Source organism: Myxocyprinus asiaticus, chromosome 10 (assembly GCF_019703515.2).
Source record: "Myxocyprinus asiaticus isolate MX2 ecotype Aquarium Trade chromosome 10, UBuf_Myxa_2, whole genome shotgun sequence".
Classification (NCBI taxonomy): domain Eukaryota; kingdom Metazoa; phylum Chordata; class Actinopteri; order Cypriniformes; family Catostomidae; genus Myxocyprinus; species Myxocyprinus asiaticus.
This window is the reverse complement of record NC_059353.1, coordinates 23,345,083-23,373,009: the sequence shown is the minus strand read 5'-3', so window position 1 is coordinate 23,373,009 and position 27,927 is coordinate 23,345,083. Positions and strand designations below refer to the sequence as shown.

General features: G+C 41.0%; 1 protein-coding gene across 4 annotated transcripts; it reads right to left on the bottom strand.

Moving 5' to 3' along the window:
- Positions 1-41: 41 nt before the first annotated feature.
- On the bottom strand, positions 42-27,477 carry LOC127447305 (melanophilin-like). Of its 4 annotated transcripts, none has more exons than XM_051709086.1 (15): positions 27,399-27,477; positions 24,912-25,060; positions 18,027-18,248; positions 11,696-11,835; positions 10,419-10,460; positions 9,643-9,707; positions 6,861-6,953; positions 5,662-5,830; positions 4,816-5,030; positions 4,509-4,607; positions 3,999-4,241; positions 3,624-3,770; positions 3,180-3,251; positions 805-2,005; positions 42-420 (listed from the first exon to the last, which is right to left on the bottom strand). In XM_051709086.1, the coding sequence occupies exons 2-14, from the start codon at positions 25,046-25,048 to the stop codon at positions 1,970-1,972; spliced, it is 1,680 nt and encodes a 559-aa protein (XP_051565046.1). In that variant the 5' UTR covers positions 25,049-25,060; positions 27,399-27,477; the 3' UTR covers positions 42-420; positions 805-1,969. The 4 variants fall into 4 exon arrangements, with proteins under 4 accessions (XP_051565046.1, XP_051565049.1, XP_051565047.1 ...); XM_051709089.1 differs by having other exon boundaries at positions 3,726-3,770; XM_051709087.1 differs by having other exon boundaries at positions 4,828-5,030.
- Between the last annotated feature and the right edge of the window lie 450 nt (positions 27,478-27,927).

Sequence of the window (27,927 nt, the reverse complement as noted above, 5' to 3'; positions counted from 1 at the left end):
ACAGAAGCAGATCCTTTAATTAAATTTGTAATCTGTAAGAGTCAGTCCACAGCCAGGACCTCTGGATAGCAGGTCCTGTGCTTTCCAAAATATGATCCTTTCCCTCTTTGTGCCATCCTTCGGCCAAATCTCCCAACAGGCCGTATCCCTCTGACTTTATACCACAGGGCATCAATATTTGGGTCTGCAGGGCATAATAGAACATTAATATAAAACTATAATAATTAAGGCAAGAGAGTTTTATTTGTAGTAAGAAAATTTCACCTCTTATCTCGGATGAGCGTAATGGTAGATCATCATGAGATTTTGGCTGGGATAGACTCACTAATAGCATGAGAATACAAAGCAGAGCACACAGCTTTACAGCCATGACTTAGTGTATTGCACCAGAGAGTGAGCAAAGTGCCACCTGAAAAAAATCTGCAAAAGTAATTGAATCAAAGCACAGTCATTTGTCTTTCTCCCATTAAAATATCCTCAATTCAGAACTGAAAAACAAAAAAATGACTATACAAAAATGTTTGTGTATTAATATTTACCACTCATGTTTCTAAGTTCTGTACATTGTGTTTATATAAATAATTGATATTAAGAAAAAAAATGTCTTGTTGGGAAAATATGATGAATATGCCCCCCACTAATTTACAGTTCTTTGATAATATTTACTTCTAGTTAAGGCTTCTAATTTTCCTCAATTACATACTGTAATTTTAAAGGGTCTTAAACAATTTAAAATAGTTTAAATGTCAAAAATCTATCTTCAATGCCTCATAAATTTGTAAATTGCTATGCACTGACACTTACAGTAAGCTGTTCCCGTCCTGGAATTGAATGCTGTGATCAACAAATGACAGATAAAAAGATCCTTTAGTTCAGAGTATGCATAAGTGTGTCGTGTCTTCAGGGCTGAAATTTGTCAGATGATGTCTTCAGTGTATATTCTTCTCATAAACTTGAGTATATGAAAGGTTGAGTATCTACTGAGAGGTTTGAGTCTTTCTCAGAGGTTATGGAGATTCTTCAGCCTGATACACAAATTTATACCCCCTCTGGGGGAGGGTGAGTGGTATACAGGTTGCATGTATACACAAAATATCCTTACACAAATTACAATGTTGGAATGTGTGTTAGAATTGTGCTGAAACTGAGCTATTGATTTAATACATCACTGACACAGGACAATGAGATTAACAAATCTGAGTAGTGTTAGATATTTAATGAGAAGATACAAATAAGTATATGAAAAATATATCAAATACAATATTTTATGTAATGTATCCTAACCCAGTTCATTAGATATAAATCAGTTTTATTTTGTATTTAAACAGCGTATGTGCTATGTAAACAGACAAACATCCAGCTTCTGTTATGCACGTTTGATATTTTGACACATTTTCTGTCCTATGGATATAAAGAGCGCATGTTAAAAGATGAGCCTCTCCTTTTAGCTGAATAATCTCCTGAAAGCAATTAAAGCAATTATTAAATATACCTGTAACACTTTACAAAAAGTTTCCATTCGTTAACAGTAGTCAATGCATTAGATATGAACAAACAATGCACAATGTATTTTTTACAGCATTTATTAATCTTTGTTAATGTTAGTTAATAAAATGCAATTGTTCATTGTAAGTTCATGTTAGTTAATAGTGCATTAACTAATGTAACTTTTGATTTTAAAATGTATTACTATATGTTGAAATTAACATTAAGATGAATAAATGCTGTAAAATTATTGTTCAGTGTTAGTTCATTTTAACTAATGTTAACTAATTTTAACAAAAGAAACCTTATTGTAAAGTGTTACCAATATCTTATTAAAAAGATGGGAGTTCGGTCCACAAACAACAACATTTCTTAACTGTCATATGATATATGCCTGGTGTAAATGTATAAATGTTCTGTGGGTTTGTATTCCATCACGGTACTAAAAATATTTGAAAGGGCGTAAGCTTTCTTCACATGATGCTCAGCTTCCGTAAAAATCTTGCTTAATTGCCAGCTCCTTCAGAGAAAGCAAAAAGAGCATAATTAGTACATGAGACATCCAGTATTTTCTTACAATGTAATGTTCCCCTGTCAATGAATACTGACTGAACTTTTCTCTTTGGCGTCTCCCATGTGTTAGCATGTCTGCTAACTGATGGGAATGTGATAAGTAACCAGTAGTAAACAGTGTTTGATGACTTTCTGAGGCAACCTGATAAGCAATTCTATTTGACCAAACTAAAGATTTTCCATAGCCCCTTTCATGACCACAGGAGGTGGAAAGTTGATTTGTTCCTGAGGCTGAGCAGGGGTCCTGATTGCTATCTGAAAGTCACTGTGTATGGTTCAGAATGTTTTATGAGGAACGTTAAGACAACATTTGCAAGGTTCAGATGTCAGTGGTGATTTACAAATACTTTACACTTGTATTCTGGAATTACCACCACTAAATAATAATATACTGCATTAAACATGAGCACCCCTTATCATGTGTGAAAATAACTTGACAACTGACAAAGATGTCACAAGAGAATCTAGTTTAGTTGTCTTCACAACACCTATTGACTTCTTGTTCCTTTCTTGTATGGAATTTTTTAATATTATATTTACATGTATGCATTTGGCATATACTTTTATCTGCAGCGACTTATAGTGCATTTTAGCTATACATTTGATCAGTAGGCTACATGCATTTCCTGGGAATCAAACCCATTAATTTTGGCATTGCTAGTGCTGTGCTCTACCAGTTGAGCAACAGGAATGTACTGTAGGGCCTAAAGTACTCAAATCATATATTCAAGTTTAAGCCCAAGTTCACTGTCAAGAATGTTTATAGTTACTGTAAGTTCTAATGCTCTGATAATGCTTCATCAAAAGAAACTGAAGAAATTTCTAGTCAGTAATAGAAAACAAATGGAGCCTTTTGTTTTTATACACAATTATGGTTGGGTTAAAGGAATGGAAATGACAGATTACACATTACAGAACACTGTGAAAAACTTTGCTCTTACTGAAAAATCATTTAACATCCTTGATGGCTGAGAAGCCTGCATGATAGAGATTAGACATGACAACAATAGTCAGCCTCTTTTTGAAATTGCTATAATAATCTGTTTTTAAAACACAAATATGTTTTCTGTGACAGACAGGAAAAAATTATTCTTCAAACAGCTGGTTCTCTACATACATACCCATCGACGGGAGGTCTCCACTGACATCCCCACAGCACTCAAAGCAGCGATTCTTTTCTGAATGTCTGAAACCTTTAAATAAAGCAAAGGGCTGTGGTTAACAGACAGTAATTGCATATGGAAAGTCTAATGCATGCTTCATCTCCCTCTGTCTGGTTGCCGATTATGTTAATGAAGCTCACACCTGAAAATCACTTGAAAAATCTGCTCATTTTTACTCCCTATATCCTTATGTTTAGGGGTAGATGTAGGGATGGGCTTTAGCGGTAGGGACCAGTGATGGTTAGGGGTGGGCTTTTGGGAAAAAGGCCAATAAGTAGCGTGGAGTCAGAATCTGGCAGGGAGTCAAATTTCAGCACAACACCGGCTTAAGGCACCAAGACCATCACTTTGGGGGATAAATAAGTGTGGAGTAAATTTTAATGTTTAGACTGAGTGTCGTACCCCGCTTTGAGTGCTCTGGACACTGGCTGCTGCCATTGCAACTTTACCCTCCAGTTGCGAGAGCTCACAGCTGGTTGTGTTACTAAGTTCAAAGGAACTCACTCTCCTCTGCTTTTTGAGGAATTTATGTATATCTGGCGTTGCTTTCTGGAGTACACACGATAAGAAACATACAATAAATATTAAGAACATCAGACTTGTTTCAAAGCAAATTGTACCACTAAATATCAGTAGTTCACTAGAAAATGGCTTTAGATCAGGGGTTTGTTAAGCATTTATATTGAAATTGTAACTATCTCTGACATGAATAAGAATTCACAGATGATGGTTTACACATTTAAGTAATTGAAGCACTGAATGTTGATGTTTTCTTACACATTCATCCTCCAGTGGCCACTCATGTCTGACATTCTCAATTCCAGCTGAAGTTCTTCTCATAGCTGTAGCCTGATAAACAGCTTCTTTATTTGGAGAGTCCTCTGAAGATTTTGTTGCATCATCCTCATCAGAGGACAGACCCTTGTCACTTATTTTTTCAGTAAGTTCATCAAGTTTTTTCCTGAGCTCAAGCTCCTCTAGGTCAGCAGGAGACAGATCCTCCTCTTTCTTCTGCTCAACCTTGAGGGAGAGAAGAAAAACAATATGAAGAAAACAAGTCATTGGGGGATTTCTGCTTTCTCTGATGGCAAAGAAGAAAAATATCTTCAGCAAATGCATAGTAAATGCAAATCATGTGAATTTTTCCTCAAGTGTGTCCTATTAATAAAAGTGTTTTTGAGATGATAATTTATCATCTCAAAGACCTAACATTAGATTTTATTAATATCCTCTTTTTGCATTTCATTAAAATATCATTTATTTTATTGCATGTTACTTTATAATTACCTGTTCCATTGATCCCCCAGTTACTGGAACTGTAATTTTCTGCTCCAAACGGCTGAGAAGTGTCTCAATTGCTGACATGCGCTTATTTAGCTCAATAATCTAGTGTGAGAGGGATAAACCATACTGTATATGATACATGGGCCAGCAAAAGTGTTTTGACAAGAAGCCTTAACCAAACTGTGAAGCCCCATTATGTTATAGAGCCATAAATGGACTTTGATGTTATCACAACTCTGCATTTGAACAAGGCATCATGAAAAAATGTCACATTAGTTTGACAGTTATGACATGACTTTTATGGCTTTACTTGTGTGGGAACCTCATCTGGTGAGGGCTCCCTCTGTAGGAATGGACTGTATACAGGTATGACATTCATCTGAGAATCATCATCATCGTCTGAGTCCAGGCTGTAGGAAAGCTCACGGTGGAGGTGATAGTTAGTACTGCCAGCTGAGGAAATGCTCATCTTAGACAGGGAACAAGCTTTTGTCATCCTCTGCTCTAGGTCCAGTGTGCAGTCATCTGCAGAGAGCAAAACAAAACATTTGGCATCTGTATTGTATCATCAGTTGAAAAGACCAGCATGGTCACCAGCATACAGTATGCTGTGTTTTGGATGCTGGTGTGCTAATCCCCACAATGCTTGCTTGAATGGATAGGTCAACAGCTTCAACAGACAGACCTTGATGGTCAACCAGCTTCAATTGCTAAGATTCGCTGGTGAATAGTTTTGCTATATTGGTCCACCAGCTAGACCAGCATGAGACCAACATAAACCAGCCTGGACCAGCATCAGACCAACATAAACCAGTCTGGACCAGCATGGAAATTCATGTTGGGCTACCCTGGTCTTTTCAGCAGGGTTTTAATCACTTCACAATGTGACAGATGTAAGAGTTCAAAGGGTAGTCAGCCCAAGTAAATCGTTTTCTGGAAGAAGAATTTCTGAGTCTTTTCAACTAGCTTGGCTGTGTCAGGAATTCAGTTGAATTCGTGGTCATTCTCTTTATAGTGTGCTAGATCTATATCCCCAGCACAAGTTAATACTCGCTGACAGTAGGAAAAATGGCTTGAAGGGGAAACCCGTCCACCTCTAAAGAAAAAATTATAAATCCTCGGAAATCTGTAAGGGAAATTGAAGGGCACATCTTACCAAAATAAGAAGGTTTGTCCAGAATTCTTTGGCTGATTTGAAACATGTCCTTCATCTCATGACCTCTGTCATGAGTTCCGTTCTCCAGAATCTGCTTGAAGGTTGTAGACCAGTCCTCTTCAGTTAGTGAGCCTTTTCTCTGGGTTATTTTCTCCTGGCTACCTGAATACTGTGAGAATCACATAGTTACATATAGCATTGACCTGCTATAAATCAAAGCCAAGATGTTTTGAAATTCACAGGAAAATATGCATGTGGTTATACAAAAGCAAATAAAAGTTGCAAAATGAACTTATATATATAAGTTATATATTAGATGTAAAACAACTAAATACTATATGGTGTACCAATTCAGTATGACCCTGGACTAGAATCAAAAGCCTTTATGAATCAGGGCCTTGAAACAAATCCTGATGCATAACTCTCCAACCTTGGTATGACTAATTTTGTGATGAAACGATTTAGTGAGGAAACACGATTTCTTCATACAGTCTTATCACTGTTAACAGTCAGTTAACTTGCTCAGTTGGAGTGCTTTGCATGATTCGTTCAGTACACCTGTTGGATAAATCCTAAATTTTTCACAGCACTGTTACCCCATCTTCTTTAATTTGTGTTGTAATTAACTTTTCAAACAATTTAAAGGTGCAATCTGTATTATCTGAATATGTCACCTTGGACTTACACTGACACCTAGAGGCATGGATGCAGCATCATTCAAATCAATAATTTGATATGCCATTGTATCCATTCACTATTTACACTCAGCCAGGATTCATTTGAAAGTGTCCAATAACAGGGCTGTTGCTAAGATTAAGTAGTTGTATGATTCTAACATGGCAGGCCCCATGACCCTTTCCATGTAGAATAAAACAGCTTTTTAAATTTACAGATATGAGTCTTCATCTCAAATGAGTGGTCGTGATTTTATGCATACTGTATGTTTTAAAATTATGATTCATTTCTTTAGAAGTAAATATTTTTTAAATGAGGAAATAATTACTTAGTACACCTTTAAAATTCAAAGCAGCAGGTGACATTTAAGGTGCTCTGGTTACAGAACCTCAAAGTGTCAGTGCAATTATTATGTTTCTGTCCAAGCTTCAGTCTTTCAGTGTTTGATGGATGATATTTGAAATCCACAGCTCAATACATCTGCTTAGTTGTAACATCAGAGTTGTAGGATAGAACATACGAACCAGCAAGAAGTGAGGCCGAGAATAGACAGAGTTCTCAACGCCAAGATTAAAATCAAGAGGACCAGCTGGAAGCAGCCGTCTGCCTCTTCTGGTCTTAAGGGAGAAATATTTAAATGTTTAATTTTTATTTTCTATATCACAATCATCAAAACAGTTCTATCATCTATCTATCCATCCATCCAAGGCAGGTTGTCACAAAAGGTTAATGTGTTTTCAGTTAACTGTCTTTTTTAGGATTTTACTGCCAAAATATTTAACACCTTTTTAAAATGACACAGATCATTGTCTTTATAAAAATGTATCCTTGAAACAACAGCTCACATATTCTAAAACTACCTCCAGGTGTTAAAATCATGTAATTGAGAACAAGGGAGAATCCAGTCCATAACTGAACAAAATTAATCTGTTACAGTCAGCATAATGGGGCTACGCCCCTCCCACAGCAGTGCTAGGCCTACTTTGTTTTATTAAAATACAACACAATTGTTCTGTTGGTCATCAGTGATTAGATGCCAAATTTGGCAGAGCTCAATTGTGTTTTTAAAGGCTGTGTGTGATTGGTGCTTCTATGGCAATCTGCAAGAAGCACCTCTCAGAAAATGTTTTTATGATGCCTGAGCCCGTTTACATACATAGCAATATAGATGATAACTCCCAAAAATGAGCTTATTTAAAAAAAAATCTGACAAACCAAGAAAACCGGGTTTATATGAGGTTATTATCTGCTTTTGACATCAAACCTTGAAGAAACATGTGCACAACTCTTGCATATATTGGATAAGCCGGTAAGAATACAGCTAAAGCCGGCGTCCCACTAGCCGATTTTTGGAGTGATATTCAGGTGTGAGCTTCATTAACATAACCACCGGCCAGGCGGAGTGAGACAATGAAAAAAATTCTCTGTTGCAGAGGTGGGCTTTTGTGTTTACAATGAGCAATGAGTTCCTTTTACTGAAGAATTTACAAATTCGCACTCTGCTGCATATTATCACAAATGCTGATTGTAATACATATGACTGTGTGAAAAAAATAAAACAAGTGTTTTTTGCCTACGGTTTTCCCTACAAAAACTAATGAAATCATAAAGTGGAGGAACAACAATCTGTTTTTAAGGAAAGTTATTTACTCACTGAAAGCTGCATAGGGACATCTGCGTTCTACGAAAAGTCTAGTGGGGATAAATACACAACTTGCTCAAGGCAGGTTGATGAATTGCTTGAATCTCTTCCTAATACATTTTTTTACGATTGTTTATGCTCACGCATAACTCCTGTTGATATTTCAGTGAGCTCCATGTGACAGGGAATAGGGAGAGAGTTGCAGTGAGTTGGTATGTCACCTCGCCACCATTTCGAATCGTACCTCAGGCTGAAAAGAGTGAGATCTCAGCAAAACAGTCTGCATGTGTGACACCCTCAGCCAAAACAAGTTGTTTTGAGTCTACTATTGTGGCCCCAGCTTAAAGATGTTTACATGCAACACAAAATTGGAGTTATTGTCAAAAGTCTACCCATGTTGATCAGTTTTATTATGCTGTTTAAGAGGAAAGCCATTTAATAAGTTTACATGACCACACACGTTCTCGGCTTATTAAGTATAATTGGTGTAAGAACCTGCATGTAAAGTTTGATTCACAAATGAAAGGCCCAGCTGGCGTTTGAGAGAGATCTCACTGGAAAATTTACAACCAATAAATGGAAATACACCGTTTTTTAGGAGGTTCAGTGTACTTACAAGCCTCCTTCAACTTTTTAAAAGGTATGTTATGTGATTATTTACTTTGTCAATGCCAGCTTTACTCTTAGCAAAATAATGAATTAATCTATGGTGGTTCTTTAAGCATATTTTGAAAGCCTGTTGCTGTTATGACTTAGTGGTTATAGGCTTGGGTAGTTTTGGGGATTGTTTTAGTGTGTTGTAGCTCATTTTTAGGCCAAACTTGGACTCAAACAGGCAACCAGCGCTTTGCTCAACAAGAAGAGAGCTCTTGAATGCCTGTAGACATTCACAGTAGCGAAATATTTGATTGTTGACATGAATGATAACGAGGCTGTGAGGGGGTCCTGTCTAGAAGATGTGGTGATGAAGAGTCATATGCGAAGTTCACACTCTCTGTTTATTATGTTTATTTGGAGTCCCATAGAATCCCTACACCTATTCCTACCCCTAAACCTAACCCTAACCTTAACCCTACCCCTAAATCTAACCCTATGACTCTTGCGAGACTTTAGCATTCTAGACACTTTAATGTCTTCAATGACATCCACAGTATAAAGCTGTATAAAGCTCCTAGATCACATGTAATTTTCAACAACTCATGTTTTCTGGAGTTTTTTGTCTACGGAAATTCTTGAAAAGATGTTTTTTTGTTTTGTTTGTTTGTTTGTTTTGTTTTTCGTCAGCGGAACGATCCAAAACAGTACACTCCCACTGAAGAGTTTGCTTCATTGGCATTCCTGACAAAAATTAATGATGGTACTACTGTCAATAAAGTCCATCTTATGAGGTGTCGGAATCGCATGGATGTGCTGTGTGTTGGTAGTCTTTAAAGATTTTGTTTTCGCAAGTTTACATTGATTGTGTGCCCTCACATTAGATATGATCTGTGTTTATCTGAATGTGTTACTAACACTATTTTACCCTAAACAATATTACACCACAAGAGGGCGATCTTCCTCTACTGGTGAACTAAATAAGAAAACTTGTCAGGTTGATATGTGTGTCCTGCTTCTCGTTCATTTGCAGCAGAGTAGTTTCTGATGTTAAAGAGATTGTACAGTACCAGGTTGAAGTGCGGTCTGTCTCGCCCCTCAGATTGCTCATCCTCCTGGCTATACAGGGAACCAACTGTGTGGATGACAAGAATTTCAAACATGAATCCTTTGATCTTAGAGACACTGTAGTGTTCACCGAGACTGACTGTTCAGATACTTTTAAGTTAATATGATCAAACCACATACTAACTGGTCATTTTTAGTGAAAGTCATATCATACAAATCACAAGTTCAAGTTTATTTTTCATAAAGATGAGATCAAATGTCAGATCATGGCACAGTTGCAAGAGCCCCCATTAGTTAAGACAACCCTTAGTTATAATTGTAAGGCTATTGTTGCTAAAGGTTTTCTCAACATTTTTTTTTTTTATTTAATTTTTTTATATATATATATTTGCGCAACTGGGCCCATAAATGAATTGTACTTCTGAAAACACCAATAACAGAGAAATGTACGGAACAGTTCTCCACATGGCTTATTCCCCAAATGTTTTTCAGTTTATGTAGGTTTGATCAAGTCATTTTGATTTTTTTTTAAATGGCTTGCAAAATTTGTTTCTCTCTGCCAGCTACAAATGTAGTTGTTTTAAAGTTTTATTTTCTTGCATACATTGTTTTTCTTGTTCTCGACCGTACTAAATCAGATATAATGTGTGTAATGTGAGCAGATGGCTGCTGTATTGTTCAGATAGATGAAAGACTTTCACTGATTGCTCTAGACTCTTGCATGACATCAGTGTTTATAATGTCTATATCACAGAGGAACAGGGCTTTTTTTACTCACTGTGCACTTCAGGCATGCTGTGCGTGTCATCGTCTTGAGGCTCTGTGTGATTGGGGGAGGTAAGGTTTAGGGAGGAACAGCAAGAGTTGAAAAATTAAACAAAAGAAAACAAGAGAGCGAAAATGAGCTGTGATTTGTTACAGGAAGCAACTGCTATCAAAAGTACAACACAAAATTCTAAAGCAGAAACCAAAAGAACTAAGGAATTAGCCTAAATCTTCTAGTGTTTTCAGTTAAGAAAACGCATAAATGCCACATCATTTTTTTTTATATGGAACCAGGCTTTGCTAAATCAACACAATGTGTTTTACGTTTTTTTATAAAACAATTATTTTTATAAAGATAACTATAGATTTTAAGTGTTCTGTCTGTAATCTTTACTAAAGAACCAGTTATGGTCTTTTAGGGTGTTATGCAACTTTAAATTGTTTTTGAAAATCTATTAATCAAATTTGTCCAGAACATCTTTACATTTTCTAACATTTAGCCTGTTGCACATACATACACTCTGTTCATGGTAGGGTACAATGAGACAAAAGTGTTATTTTCTCCTAAAACACTACATGGTAACAAAACCACTTCAGCCTAAACACCTGTAGTACTGCAACTAATTGTTTTGCATAAGTTTCTATGTGATTTATGTAATAATTAAATATATTTTTAACATTGTGCTTAAATTTTTTCATCTCATTTGACCCAAACAGAAATGTTCTTTTGCTGACTTCTGTATTCAGGACAGATGGAGCCTGAAAATGTGATAAAAGAGATGCATCTGAGTCCAGAAATAGAGGAAAAAAAGGCATGTGACTGTGTTAAAATAGTAAATCACATGGATGATTTGGCGCAGACAAATTCTCTCTCTCTCTCTCTCTCTCTCTCTCTCTCTCTCTCTGGATCTCTAACTAAATCCTTCAAAGTTATGAGGCTCTCTATATCTAAGCTCTACCTTCAGTTTTCTTGTTGTAAGTCATATGTTAGACATTGCTTCAGGTGTCTGCTCATTATTAACAGATGAGACAGTTTTTATAACTGACATTGTATTCACATGATGGTTAGTTTTTCTAAGGGCCATTTCTAGCTTCAAGCGGTATAAACTGCCACTTAGGGCCCCGAGCACCAGGGTCATTTTTTATTTTTTTTATTAAATATTTTTATATAGTCATTTATTGTTAATTTGTATGGTTATTTATTGGTCATTTATTGTATGGAATCACATGGTACCCCCACCCCCCGGGTAATTGCCCATATAGTTAATTTGGCTCTGCAGTGAAGTCTACCTCTGAAGTCAGTTTGAGAGTAGGCACGATCATTGTTTAGCCGCTTGAAAAGCGAATTTATGACCTTTGCACTGCCGAAACGTTTGAAGCGAGAGCGTACATTCTCATGAAACCATTCCAATGTGCCAATCTTGAGGACTCTATTGGAAGAAAGGAAAAAACAAGAGGAGAATTAAGAAATAAATTTCAGCCTATCATGCAATTGTCATTTCATAGGATGGCCAAGTGATTTAATTTCTACTTCTCAATACAGCATCAATAAAGATGTCAAGTATTGCTTAAACCTGTTCCCTATCTGTCGCTCACTCGACGTTGTGTCGATGTAGTGACACTAGGGGTCACTCTTGGGAGCCCCAAACACCTCTGCTTTTTTGAAAAAAGGCCAATGAGAATTGGCGAGTGGAATTTGTATGCCACTCCCCCAGACATACAGGTATAAAAGGAGCTGGTATGCAACCACTCATTCAGATTTTCTCTTTGGAGCCGAGTGGTTCTATTCATTGAAGCTGAATTCATCCGCGAAGTTCATTCACCTCATCTTCTGGATTCTACGGCACATTTCAGCAGCTTCTCCCCCTCTGCACCCGTGGAGTGCAGAGAACGCCCCTGGGCGCTTCGGCAGAAACAACTACAAGAGTATATTTTCTTTCTAAAAGAGCGGCACACACGGAACGTCTTTTTAAAGATGCCTTTCTGTTTGTGTGTTATTCCTGGTTGCGGTCGTTATCTCTCCGCTTCTGACGGCCACGATCGCTGTCTTACGTGTCTGGGCGCTGCCCACGCAGAGACATCGTTCATGGATGGGTCTTGTCCTCATTGCGAGAACGTGACCATGGCAACGTTGCGGTCGCGGCTTGCATTCGTAAGAAAGCAAGCCACCCCAGCGGCTCTCCACCTCGGTCCTTCGTGCCGGTCAGCACTGTGGGCGATTTGGGGACCTCAATAGGACCACCTCCGCCGGGTATCCCCCCACGGTCCTCCCATTCCCCAGCATGCTCGCTTGCGCTCGGACGAGATCGCCGGCTCGTCTCAAGGCGAGTTCGTCATCTCGTTTGGAGCCCAGGAAGAAGACGAGTTATCGAGCGAAGCATTGGAGAGCGGGCTTGTCCAGTCAGACGCAGAGGCTTCAACTGGGCTTCCTCCTTCAGGAATGGTCGCCCAGTCCCAGGCCGATGTGGAAATGACGAACATGCTTTCCCAGGCGGCCGTGAGCGTCGGGCTAGAGTGGAACCTCCACTCTCCCCTGAACCCTCGCGGATCGACGATTGGTTCCTGGGCTCGGGGCGCCGCCCACGGCCACGCCCCGCCCCCGTTCCTTTCTTCCCGGAAGTGCATGAGGAGCTGACAAGATCGTGCGAGGCACCTTTTACTGCCTGGTCCCAGTATTTCAGCTCTCCCGCTCTCACTACGCTTGAGTGGCGGAGCGGCTAGGGGGTATTCGGTGATCCCCCAGGTGGATAAGGCGCTCGCGGTGTACTTGTATCTGCAAAGTGCCACCTCCAGCCACGGGCGCCCGAAACTCCCATCCAGAGCATGTAGGTTTACATCGTCCCTGACGGCTAGAGCCTACGGTGCTGCTGGACAAACCGCCTCCGCCCTGCATGCCATGGCTCTCCTGCAAGTACACCAAGCCAAGGCGCTAAAAGAACTGCACGAGGGTAGTTCTGACTCGGGATTGATGCAGGAACCGCGCTCGGTGACCGACCTCACTCTCTGGGCGGCGAAGGTCACGGCGCGGTCTCTCGGGCAGGCGATGTCCACCCTGGTGGTTCAAGAGCGCCACCTTTGGCTCAACTTGTTTGAGATGCGTGAGGCTGACAAGGCACCATTCCTTGAAGCCCCCATCTCCCAGGTTGGCCTATTTGGCGGTGAAGCAGCAGATGGAGGCCATACAACACATCCTGCCCCAGCGTGGCTCAAGACCCCACACCCCGTCTGCTCATCGCCAAGGGCATCCTCCTGCAACTACAACACCGGCTCCACCGCAGCCCATCCCCATGGCCCGGCCCCGGCTTGGAGCCCAGCACAGGAAGCAGACGCCACCTGTCTCACGGCCTGCCGCCAAGAACCCGAGGAAGGCTTCGAAGCGCCCCTGAGATGGGAAACCCAGGTGCAAGGAGACCCGCTTCTCCGGAGCTGGTGAGCAGACCACTCCACCCCCCGGTGGAGGGCCGGGAGGAGAATCTTTTGTTTCGTTTTCATTTAATTTCGCCGCATGTCCAAGAGGCTGCGGTACCCATAAATTCAACAAAAGAGCAGTTTTCTTGTTCCCTGGGTCACATGTTCGGTGCGCACGGCCGTCGTCACGACCACCGTCCACCGTCCCATCTTTGCAGATATGGCGCTCCAGCGGCAGTCCCCCCGCCCCTGTGCGCCCAGCTGTGGCACAAACACGCCCACACGGGATTGGGTCCGGTGGACTATGGGGACGAGACTCCTCCTCCCCCCTCCTCGGCCAATCTTATGGTGGGCGGCAGGAGCCATGTAAGTGCTTCGATGTCCCTGGACTCAGCATGGCCACGGGGCTCAAATCCCCTCGATGTGGCACCTCAAGCTCCGCCCCGCCATGAGGCCCCACCCTCCGGTACGTCCGATGTGATTATTCCCTTAGTCCCCCTCACCTGGAGTTTGGGCACGTGACTCACGCTTTCCAACCCATCGCGGTGGCTGACCCAGACCATCCGACTCGGCTATGCAATTCAGTTCACCAGGCGCCTGCCTCACCTCGGTGAAGGGCGAGAACGCCGCTACCTTGCGTGCGGAGATCGCTACCCTTCTGCGCAAGGGCGCGATAGAGCCTGTCCCTCCAGCCGAGATGAAGAAAGGGTTCTACAGCCCTTACTTCATCGTACCGAAGAAAGATGGTGGGTTGCGACCAATCCTGGACCTGCGAGTACTGAACAGGGCTTTGCACAGACTCCCGTTCAAGATGCTGATGCAAAAACGCATTCTAGCGAGTGTCCGGCATCAAGATTGGTTCACGGCAGTAGACCTGAAGTATGCGTACTTTCATGTCTCGGTCTTACCTCAACACAAACCCTTCCTGCGGTTTGCCTTTGAAGGTCAGGCGTACCAGTACAAGGTCCTTCACGAAGGTCGCAGAGGCTGCCCTTGCCCCGCTAAGGGAAGTGGGTGTCCGCATCCTCAACTATCTCAATGACTGGCTAATCCTTGCTCACTCTCGAGAGTTGCTGTGCGCACCCAGGGACCTTGTGCTCCAGCACCTCAGCCGACTGGGGCTTCGGGTCAACTGGGAAAAGAGCAAGCTCTCCCCGGTTCAGAGCATCTCTTTTCTCAGTTTGGAGTTGGACTCAGTCTCGATGACAGCGCGCCTCACGAACGAGCGTGCACAGTCAGTGCTGAACTGTCTGAAGGCGTTCAGATGGAGGACAGCAGTTCCACTGAAATTTTTCGGAGGCTCCTGGGGCATATGGCATCCTCAGCGGCGGCCACACCACTCGGGTTGATGCATATGAGACCGCTTCAGCACTGGCTTCAGACTCAAGTCCCGAGATGGGCATGGCGCCATGGGACACATCGCGTGGCCATCACGCCGATCTGTCACCACCTTTTCAGCCCTTGGACTGACCTTACATTTCTACGGGCAGGGGTTCCCCTAGAGCAGGTCTCCAGGCATTTCATGGTTACAACAGACGCCTCCAAGACGGGCTGGGGCACCGTACGCAACGGGCACACAGCCGCCGGCTCCTGGACTGGCCCGAGGCTCCATTGGCACATCAACTGCCTAGAGTTGTTGGCAGTACTACTCGCCCTGCGGAGGTTTCGGCCGTTGATCCAGGGCAAGCACGTGTTGGTCCGGACAGACATTACAGCATTGGTAGCGTACATTAAGTGCCAATGTGGTCTACGCTCCCATTGCATGTCACAACTCACCCGCCGTCTCCTCCTCTGGAGTCAGCAGCGTCTCATTTCGCTACAAGCCACTCACATCCCGGATGACCTCAACACCGCAGCGGACATGCTGTCACATCAGGTTACCCTCAGGGGAGAGTGGAGACTCCACCCTCAGGTGGTCCAGCTGATTTGGAGTCAATTCGGTCAAGCACAGGTAGACCTGTTTGCTTACCAGGAATCCTCCCACTGCCCGCTTTGGTACGCCCTGACCAAGGCACCCCTTGGTATAGATGCGCTGGCACACAGCTGGCCCCCTGGACTACGCAAATATGCGTTTCCCCCAGTGAGCCTACTTGCACAGACCCTGTGCAAGGTCAGGGAGGATGAGGAGCAGATCATCCTAGTAGCACCCTACTGGTCCACCCAGACGTGGTTCTTGGATGTCACGCTCCTTGTGACAGCCCCCCCCCCATGGTGAATTCCCCTGAGGAAGGTGTATGTAGCTGCTATTTCGGCTCATCACAATGTAGTAGATGGCAAGTATTTGTGGAAGCACGACTTGATCATCAGGTTCCTGAGAGGTTCTAGGAGGTTGAATCCCTCCAGATCATGCCTTGTCCCCTCATGGGACCTCTCCATAGTCCTTTGGGGTCTACGGGGAGCTCCCTTTGAGCCCTTGGAGTCAGCTGAGCTTAAGGCACTCTCTTTGAAGACTGCCCTCCTGACTGCGCTCACTTCCATCAAAAGGGTAGGGGACCTGCAGGCGTTCTCTGTCAGCGAATCATGCCTGGAGTTCAGTCCGGGTTATTCTCACGTGATCCTGAGACTCCGACCAGGCTATGTGCCCAAGGTTCCCACGACTCCTTTTAGGGATCAGGTGGTGAACCTGCAAGCACTGCCCCAGGAGGAGGCAGACCCAGCCTTGGCATTGCTGTGTCCGGTGCGAGCTTTACACATCTATTTGGATCGCACGCAGAGCCTTAGAAGCTCCGAGCAGCTCTTTGTTTGCTTTGGTGGACAGCGGAAATGAAGCGCTGTCTCCAAACAGAGGATCACCCACTGGGTCATCAACGCCATCATGATGGCATATCAGGTTCAGGACTTGCCACCCCCTGCGGGGTTATGAGCCCACTCCACCAGGAGTGTGGCGGCCTCCTGGGCCCTGGCCAGTGGCGCCTCTTTGGCAGACATCTGGGCAACACCCAACACCTTTGCGAGGTTCTACAATCTCCGGGTTGAGCCGGTCTCGTCCTGTGTATTGGCAGGCATGAGCAGGTAAGTTCCGGGACAACTGGCCGGGTGAACCACTTGCGCGTAGCACCTTTCCCCTCCCTTGAGGTGAAGACATGAGCTCTTGACTCCCAGTCGTGTTCACAGACTGTGATTCCTGGATGACTTTCCTCCTTAGCCCTCTGGCAGTTGAGTTTGCGGAGAAACTCACTGACCAGCCCAATACGGGTGCTAATGAGCCCCTGTACTGAGGTAAGTGCTCCACATGTGCTGGTTCTCCGAAGGTGACCCCATGTGATATCTTCCGCAAAATCGTTTCCCTGGTGGCAAACTGCATCTTCCTTGGGCAGAGGCCCCTCTGCCCCCGGTCGCCATGCTCTGTAGAAACTCCTCCCCCTTCGGGTAGGACCTACCATGGGACCTCTCCACATGTCTTACTTCCGACAAGACTCGGTAAGACCATGTGACATATTCCACTCAAAATACCCCCCCTCCCTTTTTGGGTGGGGTGTGGTCTCCATGGTGTTTTCCCCTTGGGAGGGACACCCCCGATGCAGACACTTATGGCTCCCATTCAGTTAACAAATTCCACTCTTTTTGGGGAGAAAAGAGAGGGAAAAGAGGCCTCAGCTGGGCTAGCCTGTCCCTGTAGTCGGGCAGTCGACTTGTTCCTGATGGACCATTCGACGCTCATAAGAGCATTTGGGAGGTTATATGATTGCCTGGTATGCTGGCTATGAGGCACACAGCAGTCTGCCTGTCACACACCACCAGTTCATGTTACACAGTTCAGCTAGTTGTGGCGTTTTGTATAGGGACCCCTAGTGTCACTACATCGGCACAACGTCAAGTGAGTGACAGACAGGGAACATCCTGGTTACTTTCGTAACCTCCGTTCCCTGATGGAGGGAACGAGACGTTGTGTCCCTCTTGCCACAACACTGAACTACCCGCTGAAATGGCCAGGACCTGGTCTCGGCTCCTCAGCACAAAACCTGAATGAGTGGTTGCATACCAGCTCCTTTTATACCTGTATGTCCGGGGGAGTGGCATGCAAATTCCACTCACCAATTCTCATTGGCCTTTTTTCAAAAAAGCAGAGGTGTTTGGGGCTCCCAAGAGTGACCCCTAGTGTCACTACATCGACAAAACGTCTCATTCCTTCCATCAGAGAACGGAGGTTACGAAAGTAACCAGGACGTTTCTTATGATGAACATAACACTCTTATGTCAGGTATATGCTCACCTGGCCATGTGACATGGATCACACACCCAACCACTTTCCTTCTTGTTAAAATGACTGCAGGACTTGCAGACAAAGAGCTTGCAGTCCAGGCATTGGCGCTTGCTGTTGACAAGTAATTTGAAGGGCTGCAGACAGCGAATGCAGAGAGAATCGCTGAGTTTAGGCTGATATTCCAGCAGCTCTCTTTTTGTATCCTCTTTCAATATTTTGGTCTTTAGCTTCCTGCAAGCAAAGGAATAACAAAATTGACAGATTTACAGACTCTTTTCATTACCACTAATCGTTGTCTATGAAATTGAGTCTTTGTTGACACTTTATTCTAGTCAACATCTGTTTAAAAGAATGTGGATGTTGGAACTGTGTTACTCATGAACATTAAGAATGTTGAGCTTATTTTCTCATTAAATATTACAATTTTCAATACAGTTGAAAACAATATAGTCTTAATATTTTAAATTCTGTTTCTGTATTGGGTCACTGTAGTTCTAAATTCTGTGCAATTACACATTATCAAGTTCAGGGCAAAAGGCATCTAATTGTAAATGACAAGGTGGGGGTTCAGCTGATTAGACTGTTTTTTAGATCACCAGCACAGCTCAGTTTAAAACTGAGAGGAAATGACTCCACATGAGTGAATGCTGCCCAAGGGTTGTCCTCTCTTGTGCTTTCTTGAAATCCTCCATACTTATGGCCAAAAGAATGGCATCCAGCACAATGACATTGTGTATCACAGCTGTATCACAGCTGTGGAGTATTAAAATGGGATATATAAGTAATTTCTGCTAAATCTGCTCTTCTGAGGAAGCGACCTGCTAGGAGCTTTTATCCACACGTTGAAAGATGTGCTTGTGGCTCTTTCAACTTCTATTTGGCAAAGGTTGAAAGCAATTGAGCATAATAATTTAAGTTTGGTTGTGTGAGCAAGTCAAATATATAACATTACAACATAATAATCAATTCATAATGGACACACAAGTGAACATCAAAGTGATCATGTTGCATTTCTGACATCTGTGAAGCAGAAAAACCTGTTTACAAAATGTAAAAGTTATTTTTCTTCTTTTATGAATAATAATGATTAAAATGCAATGAATAAGGAAACCAACAAAGAAAGCTAAACAAACTCAGAATTTCAGGATTCATTTTAATTTTTTAATTCTGAATAGTTCTTCCCCCCAAAATCTGTATAGAGGGAGCGCTTTATGTGTTTGTTTGAAGGTGCATTCTTGTACGATGGCTGTTCGAGAGGGCTGTGCTGTGATTTGAATGAGAGACCACCACTCGTCATAGAAGTGGATATGCTCACAGCATGCGAACAGAGAAGGTGAAAATGAGAGTTGGCTCATGCTACATTCGAAAGGGAAGGCTTACACTGCGATTCGAACAGGAGACTGCTCTATGGAGAGAGATAGAGCTCATGGCATTCGAACAGGTAAGCCCAGCAAGCAGTCGAACAGGGAATATAAGAGTGAGTCGAAAGTAAGCACGAGTTGGTCATGCTGCATTTGAAAGGGAGGGCTCACACTGCGATTCGAACAGGAGACTGCTCTATAGAGAGAGATAGAGCTCATGGCAAACTCAGCTCCAAACAGGGAGGTACCGGGATTGGAGTCGAGTCCGCCTCTGGAGCTAATGCTATGAATTTCTGAAAGGAAAAGCGGGAAAGTGAGTCAGCAATTTAGTAATTTGATCCTGGTATGTGTCTAGCAGAGATAATGAATTGGTTACAGGCTGAAATCCAAATTAGACTTCTTAGAAACGGCATGATTTTGGGGGCACGAGAACGGCCCTTGTTGATGCATTGAACTATAGCCTGATTATCGCAATGGACTATGATGCGAGATAAAGAGGAAATCATCTAGTAGGTGAATTAAGTGGGGAACGGAGTAATTATTTGACAAGATCTGGCAGATAGCTTCGGACAATAAGTCAAAAATCTTGGGTAAGTAAAGTAGTCGAAAGTAAGGCGGATGGAAAAAATAAGAATTCTCTCACCAGCGAACTCCAAAAAGATGCCAGAAATCAGGATGGATAGGCATTATTTTAAATGTTGAAGTGATGTCGACTTTAGCTAGTCAGACTCCTTTTCCGACATTTTTTATAATTTGGATGACTTGGTCGACTCTATGGTAGTGGAGAGAGAATTTTTTTTTTTTCCCCAAGAGGAATTAGGCTGTTAATGCTTGAGTATTGGGATTCATTTCCATACGGAAATGCAGGAGAAATGTGCTGGGGAATACAGTACATCTTAATAAACAATGTGAAAAAAAAAAAAAAAAACAGCATAAAATGATCTGGGAAATAAGAGCTTTGGTTCTGTACTGCATGCAGATATGCAGGAGAAATGGACTTGCAATCATCATTGAAGGATTCACTTGTGGTCATTCGCTCCTTAGGAGTATGACTGCCCCCTGCTGTACAATATACATCAATAATACTGAGAGGAAGCCAGACCCGTTGCAGGATGATTATGAATGAGTTGGGACGTGGCGCATGATCTGCCTCTTGCGGAGCCGAATTCAGTTCGTGTCTGTTCGGACAGAGGCTGTGTAACTGCAGTGTGCTGTGGAATGATCAGAGCGAGTGCTGCGCGGAAGCAAGCTTGCGTTAAAATGTCTGCGTTGGTTTGAAAAGGAGTTGTCATTAGATTATCGGTCGGTTGGAAGGAGTTTTGTATTGCATGATGCCCCTGTGTTCAGAATGGAATAAATCACGCTCCGAAGGGCACTTTGGAGGGAGAAACTATCGTGATATTCATGTTAGAATCACACTGCAATGTAGATATGACAAACAATCTCTGGTAAGAGCACGCCCTAAACAAGCTATGGCGAGATAATGAGGCTGACAGGCATCAACTGTGCGGCAGAACCTGATTAAAAATGCTGGGGGTTGAAATGGTTGTTGGATTGAATAGTTAATCTTTGTTTCTCTCGCTTTCAAATAAAAATGGAAAGCTAATGGCATGAAGCCAGAAAGGCGCCTGTTTGCGGAGGCAGGTCGCACTGCTGTCTGGGTGGAAAGTGTAGATAAGAGAACATATGAGCAGTCATAGAGAGCCGTTTCACATTTTTAAAGAGCTGGAGCAGCCAGTTTGCGGAAGCAGCTTCACACTATAAACTGCTTCGGCGAATGGAGCATAGAAAGAAAGACAGGGTAAAAACTATAACACTTAACATGGTAGCCGTCAATACTGCTAAAAACAAAAGAGCTGCTGTGGCAGCTTCTGTTGAAAAATGAGATTGTTTGGATGGAAGAGCTGTTCTGGTGGAGCCTAATGCTCCGATGATCCAACTGCCTGGGTCTGTTCGTGGGAAATGGGAGGGGCCGAATGCCGGAAAGACTGTCATGCCAGGAGAGTTGTCACAAGAAGCAGGTAAGCAGCGGCTTATATACTCCTGCTCACGGGCTGTGATTTGTCAGATTAAAATTAACATGCTCCTCCCGAACCTCTGTTAATATAATTATTATTATTTACGTTAACATAATTATTATTTATGTTATTATTTGTTTAAAGCAATTCAAGCAATTTGTTTTCAATGATTTTGCAAGCAAAATCCAATAGGCTCTTGGCTAATTTACCATTTACAAATCATATGCTTACATTAGCACTTCACTTATGTTTACATCTAAGTTTTCTGTCAAATTCTTTGAAATTCTGTGAGGAATGCATGAGCAAATTAAACATCACATTACCACATGAAGTCTCCAAGGAAAGAACTTCTTTGTTTTTATTATCACCAAATTATAACCAAGTCTCCACGGAACTATTTTGAACCAGCCTTTGTCTTTCAACTGTGGGAAAATTGAGGCAAAATTGTCATGTGATGTTATTCAATATGCTGAGACAAATCCTATTACCTCTTTTAAAATGACTGGAATTTAGACATACATGGGCACGTTCTGTTTGTAATGGTATCTGAGGCACCAAAAGCTAAAAACCTCTGGTGCTTTCTGACAAACAAGTGAAAGCAGAATCATTAGTGCAAATGATCGACAGCATAGGAACAAACATTAGGTTTGTCACAGGAGATGCCTTTTACATTCTCTCTAGATATGTGCTGAAGCTTCAACACTGTCGGTAATGTTAGGAACTTAAACTGATGCAGGTGGCATTCAATGAACACGCAGAACCAGAATCGAACTGGGATCTCAGAAAATAAATATTCTGTTACAGTATTGATATTAAAATCAAAGTCAACCATGGACAACTTCCATGAGGGCCACATCCATGACCCTGTTACTGATGAATTAAAAGGAGCAAATCGGTATGAATCCTGACAGCGACTACACAATTTGTACATTATATAACCATGACTTACTACATTCACAAGACCTTTTCTTGGCTAGCCAAGTCATTAGCTACTCCTTCTAGGCCTGTCAACAGGACTGAGAAACTAAATTAGAATTTTTCACTGAAATATTACCAAAATTTGAATTATATTTACATTTTTAAAGACATTATTTCAGGTGGGGGGAAAAAATCTACAATATATCTGATTTTTAAATCGATGTCTCCTGCGTACACAATAGGGCACAAGAAATCAATATTATAAACAATCAGCACTGTGTTGTAGCAATTGTTTATTGCAAAGAATGTATCTGGCTGTTAACAAATGTGCCTAAAATAATAAAGTTAAAAGATTTTCCCAGTTTATGTTCTCAAATATTCAGTAAAAAAAGCAAAACAAGAAATGAAATGCTTCAATAGACTGTTCTATGTTAACTTAGTGTTGCACATTGGCCTATACCAGTGCCATAGCAATACCACAGACTCAAGCTTCATAATACTGGGGGTACCACAGTGTTTTTCATTAAATACTGTTGTATGTACATACCTAATGCTTACACAAAGAGATGCTAATAAGAGAGCAAGGCAAAGTCAAGACACAACCGCCAAAGACCTCCACCTAATATGGCTGATACAAGTTCATAGGAAGACTCGTAAAGATGTTTATATTATATTGTAACACCTCAGTTGATAATGCAAGAAATATGCAATATACCAATTACAATAATACGTTTCCGTTATCATTTCTTGAGCAGTAAAAATATAATAAATAGATGGTTACATGCAAAACAAATAAATATGTACACTACTGTTTTATGAAATCACTACATTATAAACAACTTGAGATGATTACACATTTCATGGGGAACTACCTTGTAGTGACGTGTACCTATAGAGGCTTTTAAATTGACTTAAACAGACTATCTGCTAAAAGTACCATGGAAAGTGATAACTGGTGCATTTCTGCAACACTGGGGCAAAAGAAATGAGAAAACCGAGGCACACACACACACACACACACACACACACTTAGGGAACCTCGAAACTACAGCAATGTTATAAAAGACTCAGAAGTCAATTAAATTAGTAAACATTTTACATTAACTTCACTGGAAAACAAAGATACATCGTGACCGATAAACACATGAGTTATGTTCACTTCATTAAATTATGATGACCAATATAAGCTTCAACAACCATACCAGAAAACAAATCCAAGAAGTATAGCAAGTAAACAACTTCGTCAAACAGTTAACAGATAAACATCCATTAAGACTGCTGCTCTCCTGAACTGTGTGACTGACTGTCTGAACAGCGTAGTTTCCCCAGCCGGAACACGCAGCAGTCGGTTCTTCTTTTCTGTTTATGGACATGATGTAAAGTCCCAAGAATGAATGACAAAAGACTGCGATTTCACGCCAAATCCAAACTGAACCCTCAAAATACAAATAATTTTTCTAGGCTTACTGTAGTGAATTGGGGTATGGCAAGCACATCTTTTTGATCACTGATTGTTTTTTGTTTTTTATGCACTCACTCAATAATGGCATTTTGTTCATTTTTAACCAAAAAATCTTCCGTAGTGCAGCTTTAAATTTGACGAATATTCAAATTTCGAACTTTTTATTTGACAGCCTTAATGGCCAATTACCTGAACACTAGTAACAGTTTATGAAGACACCTTTCCCACTATAATATGAGACGTCAAAGCCTGTGAGACGCATCCTCCATAATATGTGAAGGTAACTAACAATATCTTTTACTAACCATCACCCACGAAATTTAACCATGCTAAGATGTGCCTTAAACTAATCATTTCCTCATGTTCATATGCACTGATTCAACTGTAAAAATAAAAAACAAATACACAGCAATAATTAACACTAAGACTTTAACCTCCAACAACCTAAATAACAATTTGCCTAAATACAGTTTTGGTGGTTTGAAGATTATTTCAAAGAACTCTCTGTGGAAGAGAAGTGGTGAAGGCTACCAAATGAAATCCTCTCCCTAAAAAATTTCTCCACTGAAAAAGGATTTCAGATTTATATCAGCTGCATTTGCATTGGGCTAACTGCAATGGAACTTTTCCTGAGATCCATATTTTCAAGCAGTTTAAATTAATGACAGACATTCAGCAGATTCCAGTCAAATGACAGATTCCAGATGAGTAGACTAGAGAGGGCCTCTGATAACCAAAACCCATGAAATCACTTGATCCACATACTGCCTTGACAGGGCCAGGAATGTTCAGACAAGACAATTTAGGAACACGTTCTGGCAGTTGATGGCACCTATAGCACAAAATACCTCAAATAAACTAGTACAGTCACCTGGCTGTAAACCAGTATCACATTCAAATCCTTCAAATGTTTCCAGTGGAAGAGTACTTTTCTCCTCTAGAAGGCATTTCGGAGATGACCGGAGAGGCACATTGCAAAGACTTTTGGAACATATTTTGTCTTTTCAATCAGAAAGTATTAAGCCTTTTTTTAAAATATTGCTCTGAATTACCTATTAAAAACAAGAGAGAAAGTTTTGCTTTGAGTGTTTCATCTACATAAAAAGGAGAAAATCTGCAGATATGGATTTCTCACCCTAGTCTGTCCTCTTCTTTCTTTCGCAGATGGAAGTCTCTCTGGATAACCTGCCAGACATGCTTGGCTTCGTCATCTGTTAGCATGGAGAGATCCAGATTTTTCCCATCATCACTCAGCATCATCTCGAATCTCATCTGAGTGAGAGCCTACGAATCATAATCATAGTGCCACTTTATGGTACCAAGTGTGGAAAGTTGTTTTCAGCAACACAAACAATGGTTCAGCCTCATTTATTGCATGCTGGTAGCACCCAACTATTTCAAACTAGTTCATTTTACTCCTCACAGGCTAAACAGTTTATTTCACCACATTTCCTTGAGTATTTATTGCCATTTAAAAGGTGGAATATAAAACAACATTTAGGAGAGAGCTTATTTGTAAACTAAATACTTGGCATTTTCCATTCTGACACAAGACAGGCATCCATTCGTCTACATAAAAGGCATATTGAAAATCAACAGGCTTCTGATAGTAGAAGGCCATCTTGAGTGATTTCACTTAAACAGGTCATATTGTACATTTATATTATCTTAATTGTTCCCTGAGGTCCACTTATAATTTAGTCAAGTTTTCTTTTAATGATCGTAGTCATAGTTTTTCCTGACCATTTTCCACCCTCTCTCTGACCCTTAGAATTAAATGGGGTACTGGAACTTCTGCTGGGACTTTCACTGCCTCTTCACATATGAAATGAGCAACATCACTTTGCTGTATTCATTCAAGAGCTGCAGGTTTTCTGTTAGGTCAGATAGTTTCCACTGCTTCATCGTTCAATAACTTTTTCTTTCTTTTTTTCCTCAAAATAAACTTATGCCACTCTTTTCTGACATTGGGATAAGCAGGTGCTACACAGCCAGCACAAGGTTTGGTAGACATTTTAATTCATTTACTTAGTTCCTCTGATGTGTGTTTTGAAATAATAGCACAATTTCTTCCTAATTACCTCACCCTGACTGGGCAGGCCAAATAGCTGAACAACAAAAAGGCATCATTATTGCTAAACATTGACAGTCTTGTGCTGCTGACATCAGAACATTTGTTGAAGTTTGGATCAGTTGGTTTGGCAACTATGTTTTAATAAATTGTCTTTTTAGACTGGGGAGGAAGATTTGAATTTGAATTATTATTTTTTTTTAAATAAGAGTTTACTGTACTATGAAAAAAATACTAAGAAGATCTTTATCAGGAATTTCAGAGTGAACACAAATTCACTGTTTTGAGTATTTGCAGATAAAGGCATTTTTTTATATATAAGTCTCTAAAAGGAAAACAATACCAATTTGTTCAATTTTATAAACAAATCAGCGAGTTAGTATCTAAGTAATCTAATTTATCCTTTGAACACTTGACTAGCCATGAAGAGAGTCATGTGACTAGTTGTGCAAGAGCAGAAATGTTGCTGACAGAGACATTTAAGTTCTGGCTGAAATTTAATTAGTTAAATCCTATGACATCATTATATGAATGATGTTTCCATATTCCTTTCACAATGACAAATTACACAGACACAAATATAAATTGTTTCCTTCTGAAGCCTCTGCTCAACTCAGCTGCAAAATTAACTGTGCTCTAACAAGTTACATTGTTATAAAATTCAACATCTCTGCCTTTTTTGGATGGTTCACATTTTAAAGAAACAATAAGTCTTTACACCTGATTTGCCATTTTTGCTAAAGGGAAGTTACTTTTCTCACCTCTTCACTCAAATTTTGGAGCGATACAGAGCTATATACGATATATGCTCATGTCTTTAGATGGACTTGTATACTCACTTTTAATTACAATTCTTTATTTATTTATTTATTTATTTTTTTAAGTTATCTAGTTTCCTGGCCTTTGCATCAACAAAAAATGTGTAACCCCTCCAACAAAATATATAATAAAAGGGCAAAAATTATTTAAAGGGAAAGCATAGGCATCTGTTTACAAGGGAAATTTCGAATTTCTATATTCAAACTTCTCATTAATGTCTCAATATTTCGATACAAGTTCAGTGTTGCAGAAAATTAATTTTGTAGGATTGTACAAAATTAATTTTTGAGCTTTAATATCACCATGAGTGTTGTTGTTTATAGTATAAGAGTTTGCAAAGCGGGTTTGATTTCATTGTTTGATTGGAGTTTGTTCATTTCTGCCATTCCATAAAAAATCTGTGCTTAGACTCTTAATATTCTACTGCTGACACTTAAGGACTATATATAACTGATAACGGATAGCTCTAGAGGTGAATTGTTAAGCAATAAATAGTAGCATTACAGCCCGCATGTTATTTCATTTTAAATTTGTAGAAGATGACTAACTTTATACAAATTGCAAAACAAATATTGTACAAATATAGAGTTAGATGTTTTTGCAATTTTCCTTTAAATCTCTGAGTGTCTTGTTTGAAGCAAAGCCTATTATTCAGGTGTATCAGTAGGCTCAGAGCCTGTTCTTTGGTTTTTGTCATTATATACATTGTAAGTATGTAATAAAAAGGTTTACCTGAACTTCGATTCAGCAGCCTGTGGCAATCCTGTGGGATTTCAAATGGACAAATTCAGCAGACACTCAAACTGCTGTGTTTATCACATGTCCAATTAACTGTGGGACTGGGAAGGGCCAGTAAAATATTTAAACCCCACCTCAGAGTTCTCTTTGAAACATCAGATACAATTTTTGAAAACTGACAGCAGCAAAAACTGGACACTTATGGAACCAATATTTTGTTATTAATGGCGAACTTCAACTCAATCATTGACACCTTCATCCCAATATTTTTGTCTTCATTGCTCATATTAATGCTGTTTACCACTGTGGTGGTCTGTCCATGCATGCAAGGTTTTATAGACATGCAGGCTGCACAGTCTGTTTCACTTATTTGAGTTATGAATAAAGTGATTAGTAATTTGTTCTTCCTGACACTCACACATTGTGTACTTTTTTTAGCGTTTGTAGTTTTACTATTTGCCATACCATAGTGTTGCTTTTGGTATGTGGCTCTGAAAACAGAGTACTCCATCAGTTGCATAGT

Coding starts and splice junctions, on each gene's coding strand:
- LOC127447305 (XM_051709086.1), bottom strand. CDS start 25,048: ATGAGATTCGAGATGATGCTGAGTGATGATGGGAAAAATCTGGATCTC. Junction 5,831..6,860: donor CTCGGCCTCACTTCTTGCTG/GTTCGTATGTTC, acceptor TGATTCTCACAG/TATTCAGGTAGCCAGGAGAA. Junction 3,771..3,998: donor GGCCACTGGAGGATGAATGT/GTAAGAAAACAT, acceptor TGTGTACTCCAG/AAAGCAACGCCAGATATACA.